Consider the following 16,287-nt stretch of genomic DNA (forward strand, 5'->3'; position numbering starts at 1 on the left):
TATTAATCAACGTAATATTGATATATTAATCTACAATGCTAATATATAGATAATATTAATCTATAATTATACTAATATTAATCAATACAAATCTCAATCTACAATATCATATTTGACATCAAATAGTATACTATTTACATTGGCATCCTTATGAAATAGACGCAACCCTTGTTCAAGGGATATAGGTAAGGACACAGATTTTATAAGAACTAATATTAATAAACTATACTTTAACAATGTAGGTATAAAAGAATTAAGGAATAGAAGAATTGATATAGAATAATAATTGTGTTTATATATATATATATATAGGCATATATCATGAATAGATAGATGGTATTGATATTATGTGCATAGACATATGCGCATGCATATGAAATATAATCTATTACACAGGAAATACCTATGTAATAATAATTATATTTATATGCATAAATATTTTGTAATTCAAAAGAATTAGGATGTTTATAGTTTGCTTCCTTACTCTCTCATTCTAATCCAAGGAGTTGATAGATGGTGTTGTGTGGGAGAGGCAAAGTAGAGAAAATGGATTGGTGTCGAGCACCCTACAAGAAGTAAATCAATGCTCTCCTTAGGGTGAGATTAGGAGAGACTAAGGAATCAAGACAAAAACACATAAGTGCTAAATGTAGTATGAACTTGGATGCTTATTAAGAAACTTTACATCTAACATATATTTTTTATAAATATAATAATATATACTAAGTTAATTATTTAATAACTCTTTAACACAACTAAGCGGATAGGGAGTTGTTTGCATACGGGAAAGAGTAGATCATATTAGGGAAAAAGAGTCCCAATATGGATGAAAATCATGAGGAAGCTTTAAATTGATCATTTTCGTATTCAAGTGGCAGTAATTCTACCATCCGCCTTAGGGTTAGCAATTAGGAGAGGATTAAGGAATTGAGGCTTGAGTATGTATTATATCTCAATAATTATTTCTAAATAGGATGATGATAGGAAGTTGGAATTCTCTTAGTATGTGCCAAATACAATCCAAACCCTAATTGACAATTTTTAAAGAAAATTAAGTATGACCCTATTACGGGTCATTACACAAAACCTTTTTCTTTTGGAGTACCACCACACTCAAGGAGAAAAGAATGGCAGAGGCTCATGGAGGATGGGAAGAATCACAGGTTTTTCTAAGATTGAAAGAGGAAGAGCAAAGTCTTAACAATGAGAAGCCAAATTTGTGGAAGAGAGGCGGAAAGAAAAAGGATGTGAAGGGCCAGTCCACAGAGGAGAAGCTGCTGAAGGAAAGGAAGCCCGGGAAGCAGCAATTGGACACGAGGAGTGGCATTTTTATCAGGGTTGAGAGCAGAGATACCATGATGAAGGTCTTGGAGGACTAGTTTAGAATTGGGGTTGAACTGTTTTGTAGCCTAGTAATTAGATTTGCGAAGTATAGTTGTATTCAGCCCAAATTTGGTAACTGCAAGGGCTTATTTAGATCTCCAGCAATGATATGCCGTGTTATGGGTACAGCCCATTTTGTTTGTTTGGAATCATGATTAATCATGTGTATGTGATAGTAGACAAGTGTAGGAAGGGATAGATGAATAGAACTAGCAGGCCTTTAATGGCAAAATAGCCGTTCGTAACAGTCACATATTTTGAATGTAATGTACTTATTATTACATATTAATTAAATATATATATAAATCACCAAACAACCAAAAAATTGTGAGACTTCACTTTAGCAAAAACTGGCACTATAAAATATTGTCATCAGAAGAAAATTGTGTCCCAAAACATTAGTAACAGCATGCAAGAAACTTGGACATGTCATAGTGATCTAAGGACCAAAAAAGGAGTAAAACCTTTAACTCCTAAAAATTTCCACACCCCAAGAATATACTCAAAACAGCAACATAGAATGCAACACATTAGCTCAATAATGTTATAGGGTGCTTGCCACAATATTGTACAACCAAATACTCCATCGAAACTCTCAAATACATATATACAATTACCGCCCACGGCCACGGCCCCGGCCCCTTCCTCGTCCACGCCCACGACCAATAGGTTTGCCTGAAAACAATATAAAGGATCACAAAAAACTAAAGACAACATAAATCATATAAAATGTACTCGATCCTAACTGAAAATAAAAGTCATACCAGCAGTTGCCTTCTTTGCCTTGATTCTTGGTGTATCCTCCACCAGCAGCGCTTCCAAGTTCAAACTATCAGGCAAAATATAGTACCGAATATTATTTCCCCTGATACTGAGATGGTCAAGTGTTACAGGAGCTTTCCCCTTAAGTGTTAGTTTAACTGTCTTCAAGTGTGTGTTCATGCTTATGTCAACCCCTGTTCATGATACAAATGCGGCATAAGTTACGACAGGGGGTCATTGCCAATTTACAACTATCATTGGTTCAAGGAACCAAAAGAGAAAAAATAAATATCTTATGTCTATGCCATAGCCTGATGTCATATTTTGCAGTCTAAACTAGTTCAAGGATGCAGAACTATAATTTCAATGATCTGGAATTATTAGGTTTCTAAACAACATTTTCAAATATTGTCACAATAATTAACTCAAAACTTAAATGACTGCAATGAAATAGGCTACACAAAATGTAAAGATTAAAAAAAAACAGCTTCCAGGAAGATGAAATCAAACTAATTAGTAACAGGGAACCCCTTTGGTAAATTGTTTGCAAGCATTATTGTTTCCCCACCTCTGGGCCAATAAAAAGTGATAGATTGCCAGGATTGAATAATTGTTTGTATGACTAATACAAGACAGCACACCTAACACGAGGGAAAGCTGGCACAGTCCATGGCAGATTGAAGACATCATCTCAATATCTAATAAAAGATGGGATGTTGGGAATATTGCATCATTTATAGGCTTAGATACCAATTCTCTGCTGAAATGGTCAGATGTTGGTTCTGATGCGTCTGGATGCTTTAACGCATTAGGATGCTGCACAGATTCTCCCAGGAAGCACATCCTGGGCCTGTGGGTTCTTGCTGGATGCGCTTCTATGGTCGGATGTTGGTTCTAATCTGTCCGAATGCTTGGGTGTGTTAGGATGCTACACAGATTCTCCCAGGAAGCACATCCTGGGCCTGTGGGTTCTTGCTGGATGTGCTTCTTGGTGGATTTGCTACAGCGCATCCGGCAAGAACCCACAGGCCCAGGATGTGCTTCGTGGGAGAATCCAGGAAGCATCCGGGCCCATCTAGAAAGCATCCGCAGCCAAAAGGCCTTTTAGATGTCAATTTTAGCATGCATTTAATTGATGATGATGAGAATGTGGATTTTTTTGAGAATCCTTATGATTCTGAATTATATATATATATATATATATGGCCGCACCCAAATCCATCCAAAATCTCCCAAAAAAAAAATTGCACATCAGCACTCCGCACCCACATCAGCATCACTAACTCAGTTTATAGGGTGTATATAATAATTATTTTTTAAGTATGTTCAAGATTGTTTAATAGCTTATTATATTAGTGTTACAAATATTGACTTGTTAAAAGTAAAACAACTCAATTTAGTTAGGGAAGTTGTATACTGAGTTTCCTATAAAATTAGGATATGGAAATCCTACAAATATGTGTATTGACAAAAATAGAAAACTGAAGTATTGTTATTCAATATTAATGAATAAAATTGTTAGAAAATTGAAGCATTGGGAGTCATGCATTAGATTGTTAGCTACTATGACTGCCATATTTCTTATATGGTATCAGAGCAGGTCTAATGAAATAGGTTGGTGAGACTGTTCTCTCACCTGAATATGAGAAAATTATTATGAGCGTATGTGAGGCCATATGCATCTATATTTTATATTTCTTTGATTCTGTTTGCTAATAATCTGAGATGTGAAAAGAGGCATTGCAAAGGAGTCGCAAGACTTATGTAGCACCATTGGGAACAATATGCATTCATATTTATTTTCATTTGTTATCATATGAGGTATGCTGTACACAGCACCAAATAGTTAAGTCACAGAAAATGTAAGTCTTCATCTCCAGAAACTCAATCCCATGGAGATAAGTGTGCCCTTATCAGCTATTAGCAACGAGGAGTCTAATGGTGTCAATGCTGAGGAAACTCCAAAAGCACGGCATTTAAATGGCAGCTTTGTGATACTGAGGAAACTCCAAAAGCACAGCAAAGCATTTGGCCATGCCTTCAGAGATCATGTAAAAGATGAGCAATTGCAAAAGAATTTTGCAAAGAGTCAACACATTGACCAAACTAATGATTTTGTTTTACACGAGTGTGATAAATATGGTAAGCTTTGCCAAGCTCTAATTACTATTTGGAAGTGCTCTGAATTGCTGAATGAATTTGTAATGCTGACCTTGAGAAGCCCCAAATAGAGTGTCTCCTCCAAACAGCAGAAGCCATTCACAAAAATTATAGTTTGCAAATTTGACTGGCCTCAGTCATAATCTGGGTAAAGTGCTATGACTTCCTCATTTTGTAGCTGAGCCTCAATGGGCTGTTTTAGGCAATTATTTCCCTGTTGGATGTGCCTTCAATGAACCCATAGTTCACAACCAGTATTTTAAGGGCAACCCAGATTACAACCCCAAACACAACACAAAGTTCAGAGTTCATTCTGCTAAATGTGGGTCTGTGATGATGACGATGGTGCTGCAAAACAAATATGATAGTTTTTTCATTTAGCTTTCTGATAGTTTTATAGTGGTGGGATACTATAATATACTTATTGCTAGTTTAGTGCTTCAAAGTGTTGTATGTTGTCAAAGCAACTCAAAGTCAAGATGCATCATTAGAGAGTCCATTCATCCATTGTTAATGAATGAGACTTTAATTGTGGTGTCACCAAAACAATGTATGTAAAAAATTTAAAAGTGTATTTGGAGTGCATGATCCATGGTACCCGACACTCTTATAGTTTGTAGAAGAGTTCATGTTGGGTGGGAGGGGGTGTATATTATTTCCTCACAACTGATAAAATGAGCCTCAAAAGAAAAAAATTGCTATGTAGCAAAATAACTGGAAGATGGAAGCACTGTGTTGTGACGTAAGCAGACATCACCTCATTGCAAATGGGGACCCTCAGTTTTTTGCTTTTGAAGTTTTGTATAAGTGTATCAAATTTAGTCTCCAGTCTCTTGCCAAGTTCAGAAGTATTCTTAAAAAGTGAAAGGGGGAAAGCATAAGTAAATGTGTATTCTGATGCCATGGAGGTGTTTAGAAGGGCCAAGGGATGAAGATCAACATTGCTTGAGGTCAATTCTAATTACTGTTTACAAAAAGTTGCTTGTTTGCTTTTTCAAAAAAATCATTTTGACACTTCTAAGACAATTGGGATTTTCTTTTTTTCACCCGCTTTTAGCTTCTGTTTTTTTTGTTTTTTTTTTATTTTCGATTTTTAGAAGTTTTTATTTTGGAAAGGCCAAAGGTTACGTTTGTGACTAAGAAAAGTGAGAGATGACCCTAGCGTAAAATTCTTGTTTTCAATGCCAAATTCATCTAGGATTTCATGAAAAACGAATGGAAAGTTTGAAATGTCCCTTTTCTGATTTTATATGATATTTCAAGCCTCTAATCAGATCTTTAAGATCAAACAACCAATATTTCAAAGATCCACCAATTTCTCAATAAACCCCAAATCGGGTATGCCGGAAATAGTGCCAAAAACTCACAACTTCACATATTATTAATAAATCTGAAAGTGGACATTTTTATAAAAATTTCAGCATCATAACAATCTACAAAATGACATTTCCAGAGCTGTATAACATTTACATAACAGCTTCCAAACGGAGGACAAAAACAATGCTCACCGAGCTCCCGAAAACAATACAAAATAGCCGGAAACACCACAAAAACACTAATAATCTATCACAGAAGTATAATCATACCCAAATACATATATTCAGCTCTATTTTAACATCTTAAAGTCTAAAATACAGCAGCAACCCAAACTAATATGAAATACTCAACCTGAAACACCAAACTCTTACAAAAAACACACCCGAAAACTCACAAATCTGCACTGTTCAGCACAAAGGCAAACTCTGTATGAGCATGCACATGGAATGGCTTCAAACTCCCGTCCTTAGCCTTCTTGGAAACCTGCAAACTCCCATTCTTGGGTCTCCTTCTCCACAGGTTTGGCAGCATCTGAAGAATAACAAAGAAATGAGCAAAAATCAAGTTCTGGAATGAGCCCAAAATGCCTCCAAAACCCCTTAAAAGAGGGCATAACCCTAACTCACGTCCAAGAGGGGTTAATAAAATATAATTTAATAATAATTTTTATTTATTAGTCCATTGGTTTCTAAAGATTAGCCCCTTTTGCCGAAACTTCACCTTTTTGGAGCCTGCCTGCCTTAGCAAAGTTTATTATTTTTAATTATTTGAAAAAGGGGACATGACAAGTCCTCCCCTCCCAAATATTGCTTGTCCTCAAGCAATGAAGGTTGGAATTCTCAAGAATATGTGCTCCTTCCCAAGTTGCATCCTCTAGTGGTAATCCTTTCCATTTGACCAAATGCTCTATGACGCTCCTGTTTCTCAATCTTTTCTCTCTTGTATCCAAAATCTCTTCTGGTATCAAAACTAATTTCCCTTCATCATAAAGAGGTGGTAATTCTGTAGATACTATGGTTTGCTGGCCTAGAACCTTCTTCAGGCAAGATACATGGAAAATATTATGTATTTTACTGTTTGGTGGGAGCTCCAATTCATAAGCTACCTCTCCTACCTTCTTGATGATCTTATAAGGCCCATAGAACCTTGGCTTGAGTTTCTCTGCCCCACTCCTCTTCAAGGTGCTTTGCTTATATGGCTGCAACCTAACAAATACCAAATCTCCCACCTCAAAAAATCTTTCAATTTTTTTCCTATCAGGATATAACTTTTGTTGGTTTTGTGCATGTTGTAGATTATCTTTGAGAGACTTTATTATGTCTTGGCTTTGCTTGACGAAATCACTTGCTGCAGGTACTCTGCTATCAAAAAGTATTAGATCAACGAAGGAAAGGGCATCATAACCATAAAGAGCACGAAAAGGAGGCATACCAATAGACATGTGATGAGATGTATTGTAACAATACTCCCCTAAGTGTAACCATTTCACCCAAGCATGTTGTTGATTTGAAACATAGTTCCTCAAATATCCCTGTATCCATTTATTAACTATCTCTGTTTGTCCATCTGTTTGAGGGTGATAGCTAGTATTGGGAGTGAGTTCAGTTCCTGCCAAATGAAAGAGCTCCTTCCAAAAAGAGCTGAGGAATCTACTGTCTCGATCACTAACAATGTTTCTAGGCAAGCCATGTAATCTAAAAATTTCCTTGAAGAACAATTCGGCCACTTGTGATGCCTTGAAATCAGATGTGATAGGAAAGAAATGTGCATACTTAGTTAGTCTATCTACCACCACATATATGCAATCCTTACCTTGAACCTTGGGCAACCCAGTGATGAAGTCCATGAAAATACTTTCGCATTTTTGTTCAAGAATAGGAAGTGGCTGTAACAACCCTGCAGGAAAATTTTGCTCACTATTGCTTTGTTGGCATACCATACATTCCTTAATGTATTTAAGAACATCCTCCTTCATACCTTTTCATGAAAACCGCTCTCGAATTTGCCTGTATGTCTTTAAGTATCCCTGATGACCAGCCAAAGGTGTGTCATGAAAGGCCCTCAATATCCTCTCCTTAGTTTTTGATCTTGGCACTAAAAAGATCCTATTTTTGTAATAAATCAATTCATCAACAACCTTGTACCTGTTATCATCCACTAACTTATCCAAAATCTTGGTGGCAAAGGAATCTTTAGCATACTCTGAAATTATGGAGACTTTCCAATCAGCAGAGATAGATGTTAGGGAACACAAAGTGGGCTTTCGTGAGAGAGCATCAACAACCACATTATTCTTTCCTTTCATGTATTCAATATCAAAATCATAAGCTTGCAATTTGCTTACCCATTTTTGTTGACGATCATTCAAATCCCTTTGTTTCAAGAAGAACGTGAGGCTATTATGGTCTGTCTTTACAATGAATCTCCCACGTAACAAATATTGTCTAAACTTATGAAGTGCATGCATGATTGCCAACATTTCCTTATCATAGATGGAGTAACCTTTCTCTGATTGATTTAATTTTCTACTCTCAAATGCTATTGGATGTCCCCTTTGAGTTAGGACAGCCCCTATACCTTCTCCAGAAGCATCACATTCAACAACAAAAGGTAAAGAGAAATCTGGAATTGCAAGCACAGGGCATGAACTCATTACCTCCTTAAGCTTATCAAATGTTTTTTGTGCCTCTTCTGTCCAAACAAAAGCTCTTTTCTTTGTCAAATCAGTCAAGGGGGCAGCAAGTTGAGAAAATCCTTTGGCAAATCTCCTATAGTAGCTACACAACCCGAAGAAACCTCTCAACTGTGTAAGATTAGTAGGTCGAGGCCAATCCAAAATTGCCAGAATTTTTTGTTGATCAACCTGTACTCCTTTAGAACTTATAATATGTCCCAAATATAGGATCTCTGTCAAACCAAACTCACATTTAGATAGCTTAGCATAGAAGGATTGCTGCTCCAAGATTCCCAAAACAGTGTCTATGTGTTTTAGATGCTCTTCCCATGTTTTACTGTAAATCAAGATATCATCAAAAAATACCAAAACATATTTTCGAAGATGCTGGCTGAATACCTTATTCATACAAGATTGGAATGTTGCAGGTGCATTAGTGAGGCCAAATGGCATAACAAAAAATTCAAAGTGCCCATAGTGACATCTGAAAGCAGTCTTTTCCACATCTTCACTCCTCATTCGGATTTGATGGTACCCTGATCTTAAGTCAATTTTTGAGAAGTATACAGCACCATGTAACTCATCAATGAGTTCATCTATGTGTGGTATGGGATACCTATTTTTTATGGTCTTCTTGTTTAGAGCCCTGTAGTCTATACACATTCTCATTGTACCATCCTTCTTCTTGACAAGTACCACAGATGATGCAAACGGACTAGAGCTAGGCCTTATGAATCCCATGTCCAGGAGTTCTTTAATAGTTTTTTCAATTTCTTCCTTATAACCTCTTGGATGACGGTATGGGGTTGTTATAACTGGTTTGGCACCCTGTTCTAACTCTATAACATGCTCAAAACCTCTATCTGGTGGTAATCTTGGAGGCAAGTCATTGAAAACTATACTATGCTTATCAAGAATATTTTGAATTTCAAAATGGAAATTACCTCGATTCTTTGGAGAGCTTGTTGGATGGATTATGACTCCTGGTGCCCATGCTACTTGTCCTCTTCGAAAAGTCCTCTCCATCCTCTTTGCAGAGACCGCCTTAGGTGCTCCATTCGATAAGCCTCTTAATATGACTTCTTTCCCATTGGAATGAAATTTAAACTCCATAGTTTGATGGTTCATGTAATAGCCTCCAATAGAGTGCAACCATTGAACACCTAATACAAGATCTGTCTCCCCAATACCAACCACACAAAAGTCATCACATAACTCATAATCTTCTAAGGTCATCTTGAGTTGTTTCACCACTCGTGTGCAAGGCATAGTGAATCCATCAGCTACAGTAACATTGAATCCCTCAAAATCTTCTACTTTAAGCCCTCTTTTCATGACAAATCCCTCATCAATAAAGTTGTGAGTTGCCCCACTATCAAGAAGAATTGTCAACCTTTGCCCTGCTAGTACCCCTCGAATTCGAAAGGGATGGTATCTTGGGACTCCTGATAATGCTGCTAAAGTGTCATCCTTGCTGATTTCTTTTTCTTTCTCTTCTTCTACCTCCTCCTTAGTGTCATGAAATTCTTCATGCTCATCTGAATCAGATTCTGAAGCAACTTCAATATAGTGCACTTGACCTTTCCCGAAACATCTGTGTCCTGAAACCCATGGTTCTCTACAAGTAAAACAAAGCTTTTTCCTTCGTAATTCACTCCTAGTCTCTTCATCTACCTTCGTTTTTGCCAAATTTATCACATCTTTTGGTGGTAGTGTTGGGAAAGTCTTTTTTTGAAAATTTCCCTTATGTTGCCAAAGATTTGGGGGTTTTTGATTAGTGACTGGTTTCATACGCACGCAAGTTTCAAATTGCAAGCTTCTTTTGATAGCTTCCTGTAAGGTTGAGGGTGAGAAAGCCTTAACCAAACCCTTAACAGAATCTTCTAAACCATCAAGAAAAAAATAAACAATCCTCTTTTCACTCATATCAGGTACCATAACAGCCACTTTTTGAAACTCTTCTATATACTCATTAACTGATTTGGTTTGCTTCGACTTTGATAGTTCTTTAAAGTACTCTTCATCATCCTTGAGGTCAAATCTATCTATCAATTTTGACTGAAATCATCAAATGTAGTTACCTGATCATGACCTTGAGTAGTCATTCCGTGATACCACCAATCATAGGCTGCATCTTCCAAGTGTAGACTTGCAAATTGAAGAGCATCACTCTCCATGGGGTTAAGTGTGAAGAAAGTCTGTAATTTTTGTAGCCATGCTCTAGCTGAAATTTTATTTGTTCCATCAAAAGTAGGTGCTGTAAACTTGCTTATTTTATTTTTGAGCTCTCTTCCACTTATGTCATGCTCCCTCCTGTTCTCTTTTTTGGGCATCAAAGTGTTCATCATATCCACATATTCTCTAAAAGGAACCGAACTGCGAAAGTCATCATCTAAGCCATTGTAAGTAGCTCTTAATGCAATCAAGTTACCTGTAACCTCTTCCATGGGATTAATAGTTGGATTCGGTACTGGTGGCTCATCTGCAGGCAAGAAAATAGTTTTGGTTGATTAAGATTGTGTGAATTTCAGATTTCTTGACTCCTCTGAAGTGCTCCCTTTCTCATTAATAGATGTAACTCCTTGTAGTTTTTCTGTCAATATTTGCAAAGCCTCTCTAGTTTTTGCCAAACTATCCACTGTTTGCTTCTGAGTATTTTGGATGTCTTGGAAGAATTTCTTTGCCATCTCATCTGGATCAGCCATACTTTTCCCTTACTTGGATTTTGTACTTTTACTTTCAACTGGAGGTTTGATCAAAATTTCTTTATTCTTTTCTCACTGCAAATATCTTTTTTCTCTTTCACTTAATTGCATGCGACCATAAATTTTGACATGCAACTGATTAGAAGCAACATGCAACCATAAATTATGACATGCAAGATTTGGGTAGTTGTCAAAACTAACATGCAAACTTTTACAAACCCTTAGGCTGGCAAGAGCATAACTCTGATACCACTGAAATGTCCCTTTTCTGATTTTATATGATATTTCAAGCCTCTAATCAGATCTTTAAGATCAAACAACCAATATTTCAAAGATCCACCAATTTCTCAATAAACCCCAAATCGGGTATGCCGAAAATAGTGCCAAAAACTCACAGCTTCACATATTATTAATAAATTTGAAAGTGGACATTTTTATAAAAATTTCAGCAACATAACAGCTTACAAAATGACATTTCCAGATCTGTATATAACATTTACACTACAGCTCTCAAACGGAGGACAAAAACAATGCTCACCGAGCTCCCGAAAACAACACAAAATAGCCGGAAACACCACAAAAACACTAATAATCTATCACAGAAGTATAATCATAGCCAAATACATATATTCAGCTCTATTTTAACATCTTAAAGTCTGAAATACAGCAGCAACCCAAACTGATATGAAATACTCAACCTGAAACACCAAACTCTTACAAAAAACACACCCGAAAACTCACAAATCTACACTGTTCAACACAAAGGCAAACTCTGTATGAGCATGCACATGGAATGGCTTCAAACTCCCGTCCTTAGCCTTCTTGGAACCCTGCAAACTCCCGTTCTTGGGTCTCCTTCTCCACAAGTTTGGCAGCCTCTGAAGAACAACAAAGAAATGAGCAAAAATCAGGTTCCTGAATGAGCCCAAAATGCCTTCAAAACCCCTTAAAAGAGGGCATAACCCTAACTCACGTCCAAGAGGGGTTAATAAAATATAATTTAATAATAATTTTTATTTATTAGTCCATTGGTTTCCAAAAATTAGCCCCTTTTGCCGAAACTTCACCTTTTTGGAGCCTGCCTACCTTAGCAAAGTTAATTATTTTTAATTATTTGAAAAAGGGGACATGACAAAGTTGTGAAGATTCTTGATTCCAATACAGGAAAACTAAAAGATATGAAAACTCTAGGAAAATACTTGTTCCAATATCAAGTTTATTAGAAATCTTGGAAAAGTTAGGAAAACTCAGGAAAAGCCATAGGGAAGAACACTCATGGAAGCATGTTGATTACTGAAGTTTGCCTATCTGAAAGATTTTAGAAATTTGTCAAATCTAGAATTCCCACTATAACTCCTAGAGATATGAAAAGTGAGAAATCACCCTAGCGTAAAATTCTTGTTTTCAACGCCAAATTCATCTAGGGTTTCATGGAAAAAGAATGGAAAGTTGTGAAGATTCTTGATTCCAATACAGGAAAACTAAAAGTTATGAAAACTCTTGGAAAATACTTGTTCCAATATCAAGTTTATTAGAAATCTTGGAAAAGTCAGGAAAAGTCGAGAAAAGCCATAGGGAAGAACACTCATGGAAGCATGTTGATTACTGAAGTTTGCTTGTCTGAAAGATTTTAAAAATTTGTCAAATCTAGAATTCCCACTATAACTCCTAGAGATATGAAACCACTCTCAAACATTTTAACTATATATATATATAAGAAACAAAAACATGTGACTTATACAATTATACTTAATTGTTAAATTTTATGTATGTATTATGCCCTCCAAACTCAAAATACCCAAAGTCAACACCAAGTTCACCTTGTCAAGCTTGGAAATTCTCAACCCTACATTAAGATTTGGAAGAATCCTCATTGCCAATTGAACTCCGACCTGTTGTGACTTTTCCACACATCACCCATCAGAAATGGGACCCCGTGCCTTCTTCAGTTCGCTTGGCCCTTATTAGGTTTGGTTTCTCGGCAACTCTTTTGTCAATTTCTCGAGTTTCTATTGATTTAAGTAAAAAATGATGTCTTTGGTGTTGAATTCTAAGATGGCTGCAAATGTACTAACAATTTCCATTGTATTGATTGTGCTCCAAATGCAAATGAAAGCTTATAAATATGAAAGGAGACATGTCTTTACAATTAAACAACACTAGTTAACATATTAATATAATAGTAATATAAACAACCATATATGTAACTCATCTTAAGCATATATGTAATATATTATTATATAATAATATATAATATACATAATTATATTATTATATAATAATGCATAATGTATAATATATATTATATTACATATATCTATATATATATATATATATATATATATATATATATATATATATATATATATATAAGATATTTATCCAAAATTATTTACCATCAATAAGGTATCTAATGTCAAAATCAATCTGCCTAAGGCTACAACCTTAACACTCCCTCTTAGCTAGGGAGGATTTATAGAACACATTATGTTCTCAAGAATAAGAAGAGATATCATCTCAATATGATATTCAATTCACTATGAAGCTAAATTTCTTACCTTTCATAACACACAATTGAAGCAATTTTCATAACTTTTAAAACCCCACCTTAAGTGCGGTCTATAGTAGTAACTATGGTGTCCGGCAAGATCCGGCCCAAACAACCATAAGAAGTTGGTTATCATGGTGTCCGGCAAAATCCGGCCCAAAGAACCATGATAACAGGTCTACCATTTATAAGATCGCCACCTTACAATGGTTACCTTATGTCAGTTTGTTATCATGATTTTCAGCACTCTGGGACAACAACTTAATGAAGTTTGTCATGATAACAAGTCTACCATTTATAAGATCATCATCTGATAATGGTTACCTTTTGTTTATATATGTCAATGAAAGATCGTCACCTTTCATTACATATCATATTTAAAGTAGTAACCACCATGAACCCAGCCAGAGGGTGGTACAAAGGTTTTCACCTTAATTTCCTCTCACTGAGAAGAATGCATTACAAGGAGTTTCACTTAGAACTTCTCCTCGTAGAGAAGATATCATTCACAAAGGATTGCACCTCAAAGAAAATATTCTCCCTCTGAACAATGATCTTGGGAAGTCAAGTCTAGTGGTTACTCCATTAGAGACTCTCTTCCCCCAAGGATTCCTGTCACACTCATTCTAAGTCTGATATCAATCTTTTGATTTTCTAGTGATAACTCAAAACTTACTCATGATGCACTCAAGAGTAGGCCCATCAAAATCATGCAGTCACACACATGTATTTCTAGACTCCCTCTGAATATTAATCTTCTAAGCTCCCGCAATGCCTTCAAAGAAGTGTCATACTCCCTCTTAATCAATAAGACTGAGATCACTGAAGATTAACTAAATAACATCCTCAGTCTTCTCCCTCTCTTTCAAGGTTACCTGAAATATCAACCTCCCTCTGATTCTCAATCTTCCTCTTTTTCCTGTAATAAAGTTCTGGAAGGAAAAGATCAAAGCACGTAGCTCTTATAAAAAATATTGAAATACAAATAAGAGAGAGACTTGTGCAATTCTCAAAATAAGATCTTTTCAATAAAACATAGATAAAATCTGTAATTTTAACATATATAGTATATACATATATTCCATTTAAATAGATTAAAATTATCTTTTCGATAATAATATTGTATAAATTTTCCTTTGATTACACCAATTATCTAAAAACGTTGTAACCATACTAAGAAATAATCTAATTAATTATTAATCATAAATGACTTTAAGTTAATCCCTATCTCAAATATATATATATAAATATACATTTTTATATATATGCAACTATACAACAACATCTTCAAATAATTAATAATAATGGAAACAAGAATTTGAAATATATATCATACCTTGTTTAATAAAATATTTAAAATAAATAATAAGAATGACATTCATATATTACCTTATTTAACAAAGTATATTACCTTATTTATTTAACTTACCATAGTTTGTGAGAGGGGATTGATGTCTGTTCAGCCTAGAAATTAATTTCCCAGTCTTGGTGATGATTTGATCCTCCTACACTTATGCTTTCCCTCTATTTGTAGTTCTCTTCGTAGTAATATGGTTAAATAGATGCCATGTGACTGGCTGCATAAACCGATATCGATTTCTTCCTTCGTTCGATCCTTCCTATACTTCAAGAAATATCGTTCCTGTGTGGCATGTAACCCACTTGCTAACACTTCTCTTTCTCAGTTAACGATCTATTTTGTTTTCTCAACTTCGTTATTGGCAGATGCTGGGTCCATTTTGTGTCAAAATTGTGATCTCGTCATGCACTCGGATGAATCGATCGAGACTTGAGACATTCTCTAAATATGATCTTTGTGCTCTGGTCAATGTTATCCGTCCGATGCCCTGTTTGACTGCATGCCACCTTAACTCCCGAGTGTTTGATACAGTTTATGACACATTGCATTTGGTACATTTTATGAAACACGTTACTTTCTAAATGTTTGATGCCAACGTCAATATGATTATACTGGTCTGTGTTCATGTTTAACTCTGTAATTCGACAAGAAACTCTGAATGCATTTTTCAACCTCCTCCTTTAAATCATATTTTTCATCGATTACACCAATTTTTGTGTATCATTTCAATTTTATTTACAGTTCACTACAGATCTGGAACTTATCCTATCTGCAATACACATACACTGTTCGCTGTAACTATGTCTTCCACCTACATATATTGGGAATGCTATCAATAAGTATATCTTTAATTCATGCATTCAGCATATCTTCTTTGATTAGAAATATATATGTTACAGAAGCATTTTGCTTGAAACTATTCCTCATGTTCAATTAACCAGACCAAAACAATTTTCATCCCTTTCCATTAACCATGAAATATCTCTAAAATCTGACAGGCCTAGTAGGGAGCCTGCTCTGATACCAAGTTGAATTCTAAGATGGCTACAAATGTACTAACAATTGCCATTGTATTGACTATGTTCCAAATGCAAATGAAGGCTTATAAATATGAGAGGAGGAGACATGTCTCTACGGTTAAACAATGCTAGTTAACATATTAATATAATAGTAATATAAATAACCATATATGTAATTCATCTTAAGCATATATGTAATATTAATATGTTAACCATATATGTAATATATTATTATAAAATATACATTATTATATTATTATATAACAATGTATAATGTATAATATATATAATATATTATATTACATATAATATATATATATATATATATATATATATATATATATATATATATATATATA

The 16,287-nt window shown here is 35.2% G+C and overlaps 1 protein-coding gene and 1 pseudogene across 2 annotated transcripts in view; one reads left to right on the forward strand and one right to left on the reverse strand.

The window, feature by feature from the left end:
• Positions 1 to 1,722: 1,722 nt before the first annotated feature.
• The window catches only part of LOC149579850 (small nuclear ribonucleoprotein SmD1a-like), a 56,341-nt gene continuing 41,776 nt past the window's right edge, over positions 1,723 to 16,287 (reverse strand). For both annotated transcript variants that reach the window (XM_089787299.1, XM_089787310.1), the window contains exons 3-4: positions 2,148 to 2,339; positions 1,723 to 2,058 (exon numbers count right to left, since the gene is read on the reverse strand). In XM_089787299.1, coding sequence (XP_089643425.1) covers positions 1,997 to 2,058; positions 2,148 to 2,339 — 254 coding nt within the window. In that variant the 3' untranslated portion in view covers positions 1,723 to 1,996. The remainder of the gene's footprint in view (positions 2,059 to 2,147; positions 2,340 to 16,287) is intronic.
• LOC149579851 (putative inositol oxygenase pseudogene) lies at positions 4,038 to 4,686 on the forward strand (annotated as a pseudogene).

This window comes from Cupressus sempervirens, chromosome 1, assembly GCF_028749045.1.
Source record: "Cupressus sempervirens isolate cs-2001-9-10 chromosome 1, ASM2874904v1, whole genome shotgun sequence".
Taxonomy (NCBI): Eukaryota; Viridiplantae; Streptophyta; class Pinopsida; order Cupressales; family Cupressaceae; genus Cupressus; species Cupressus sempervirens.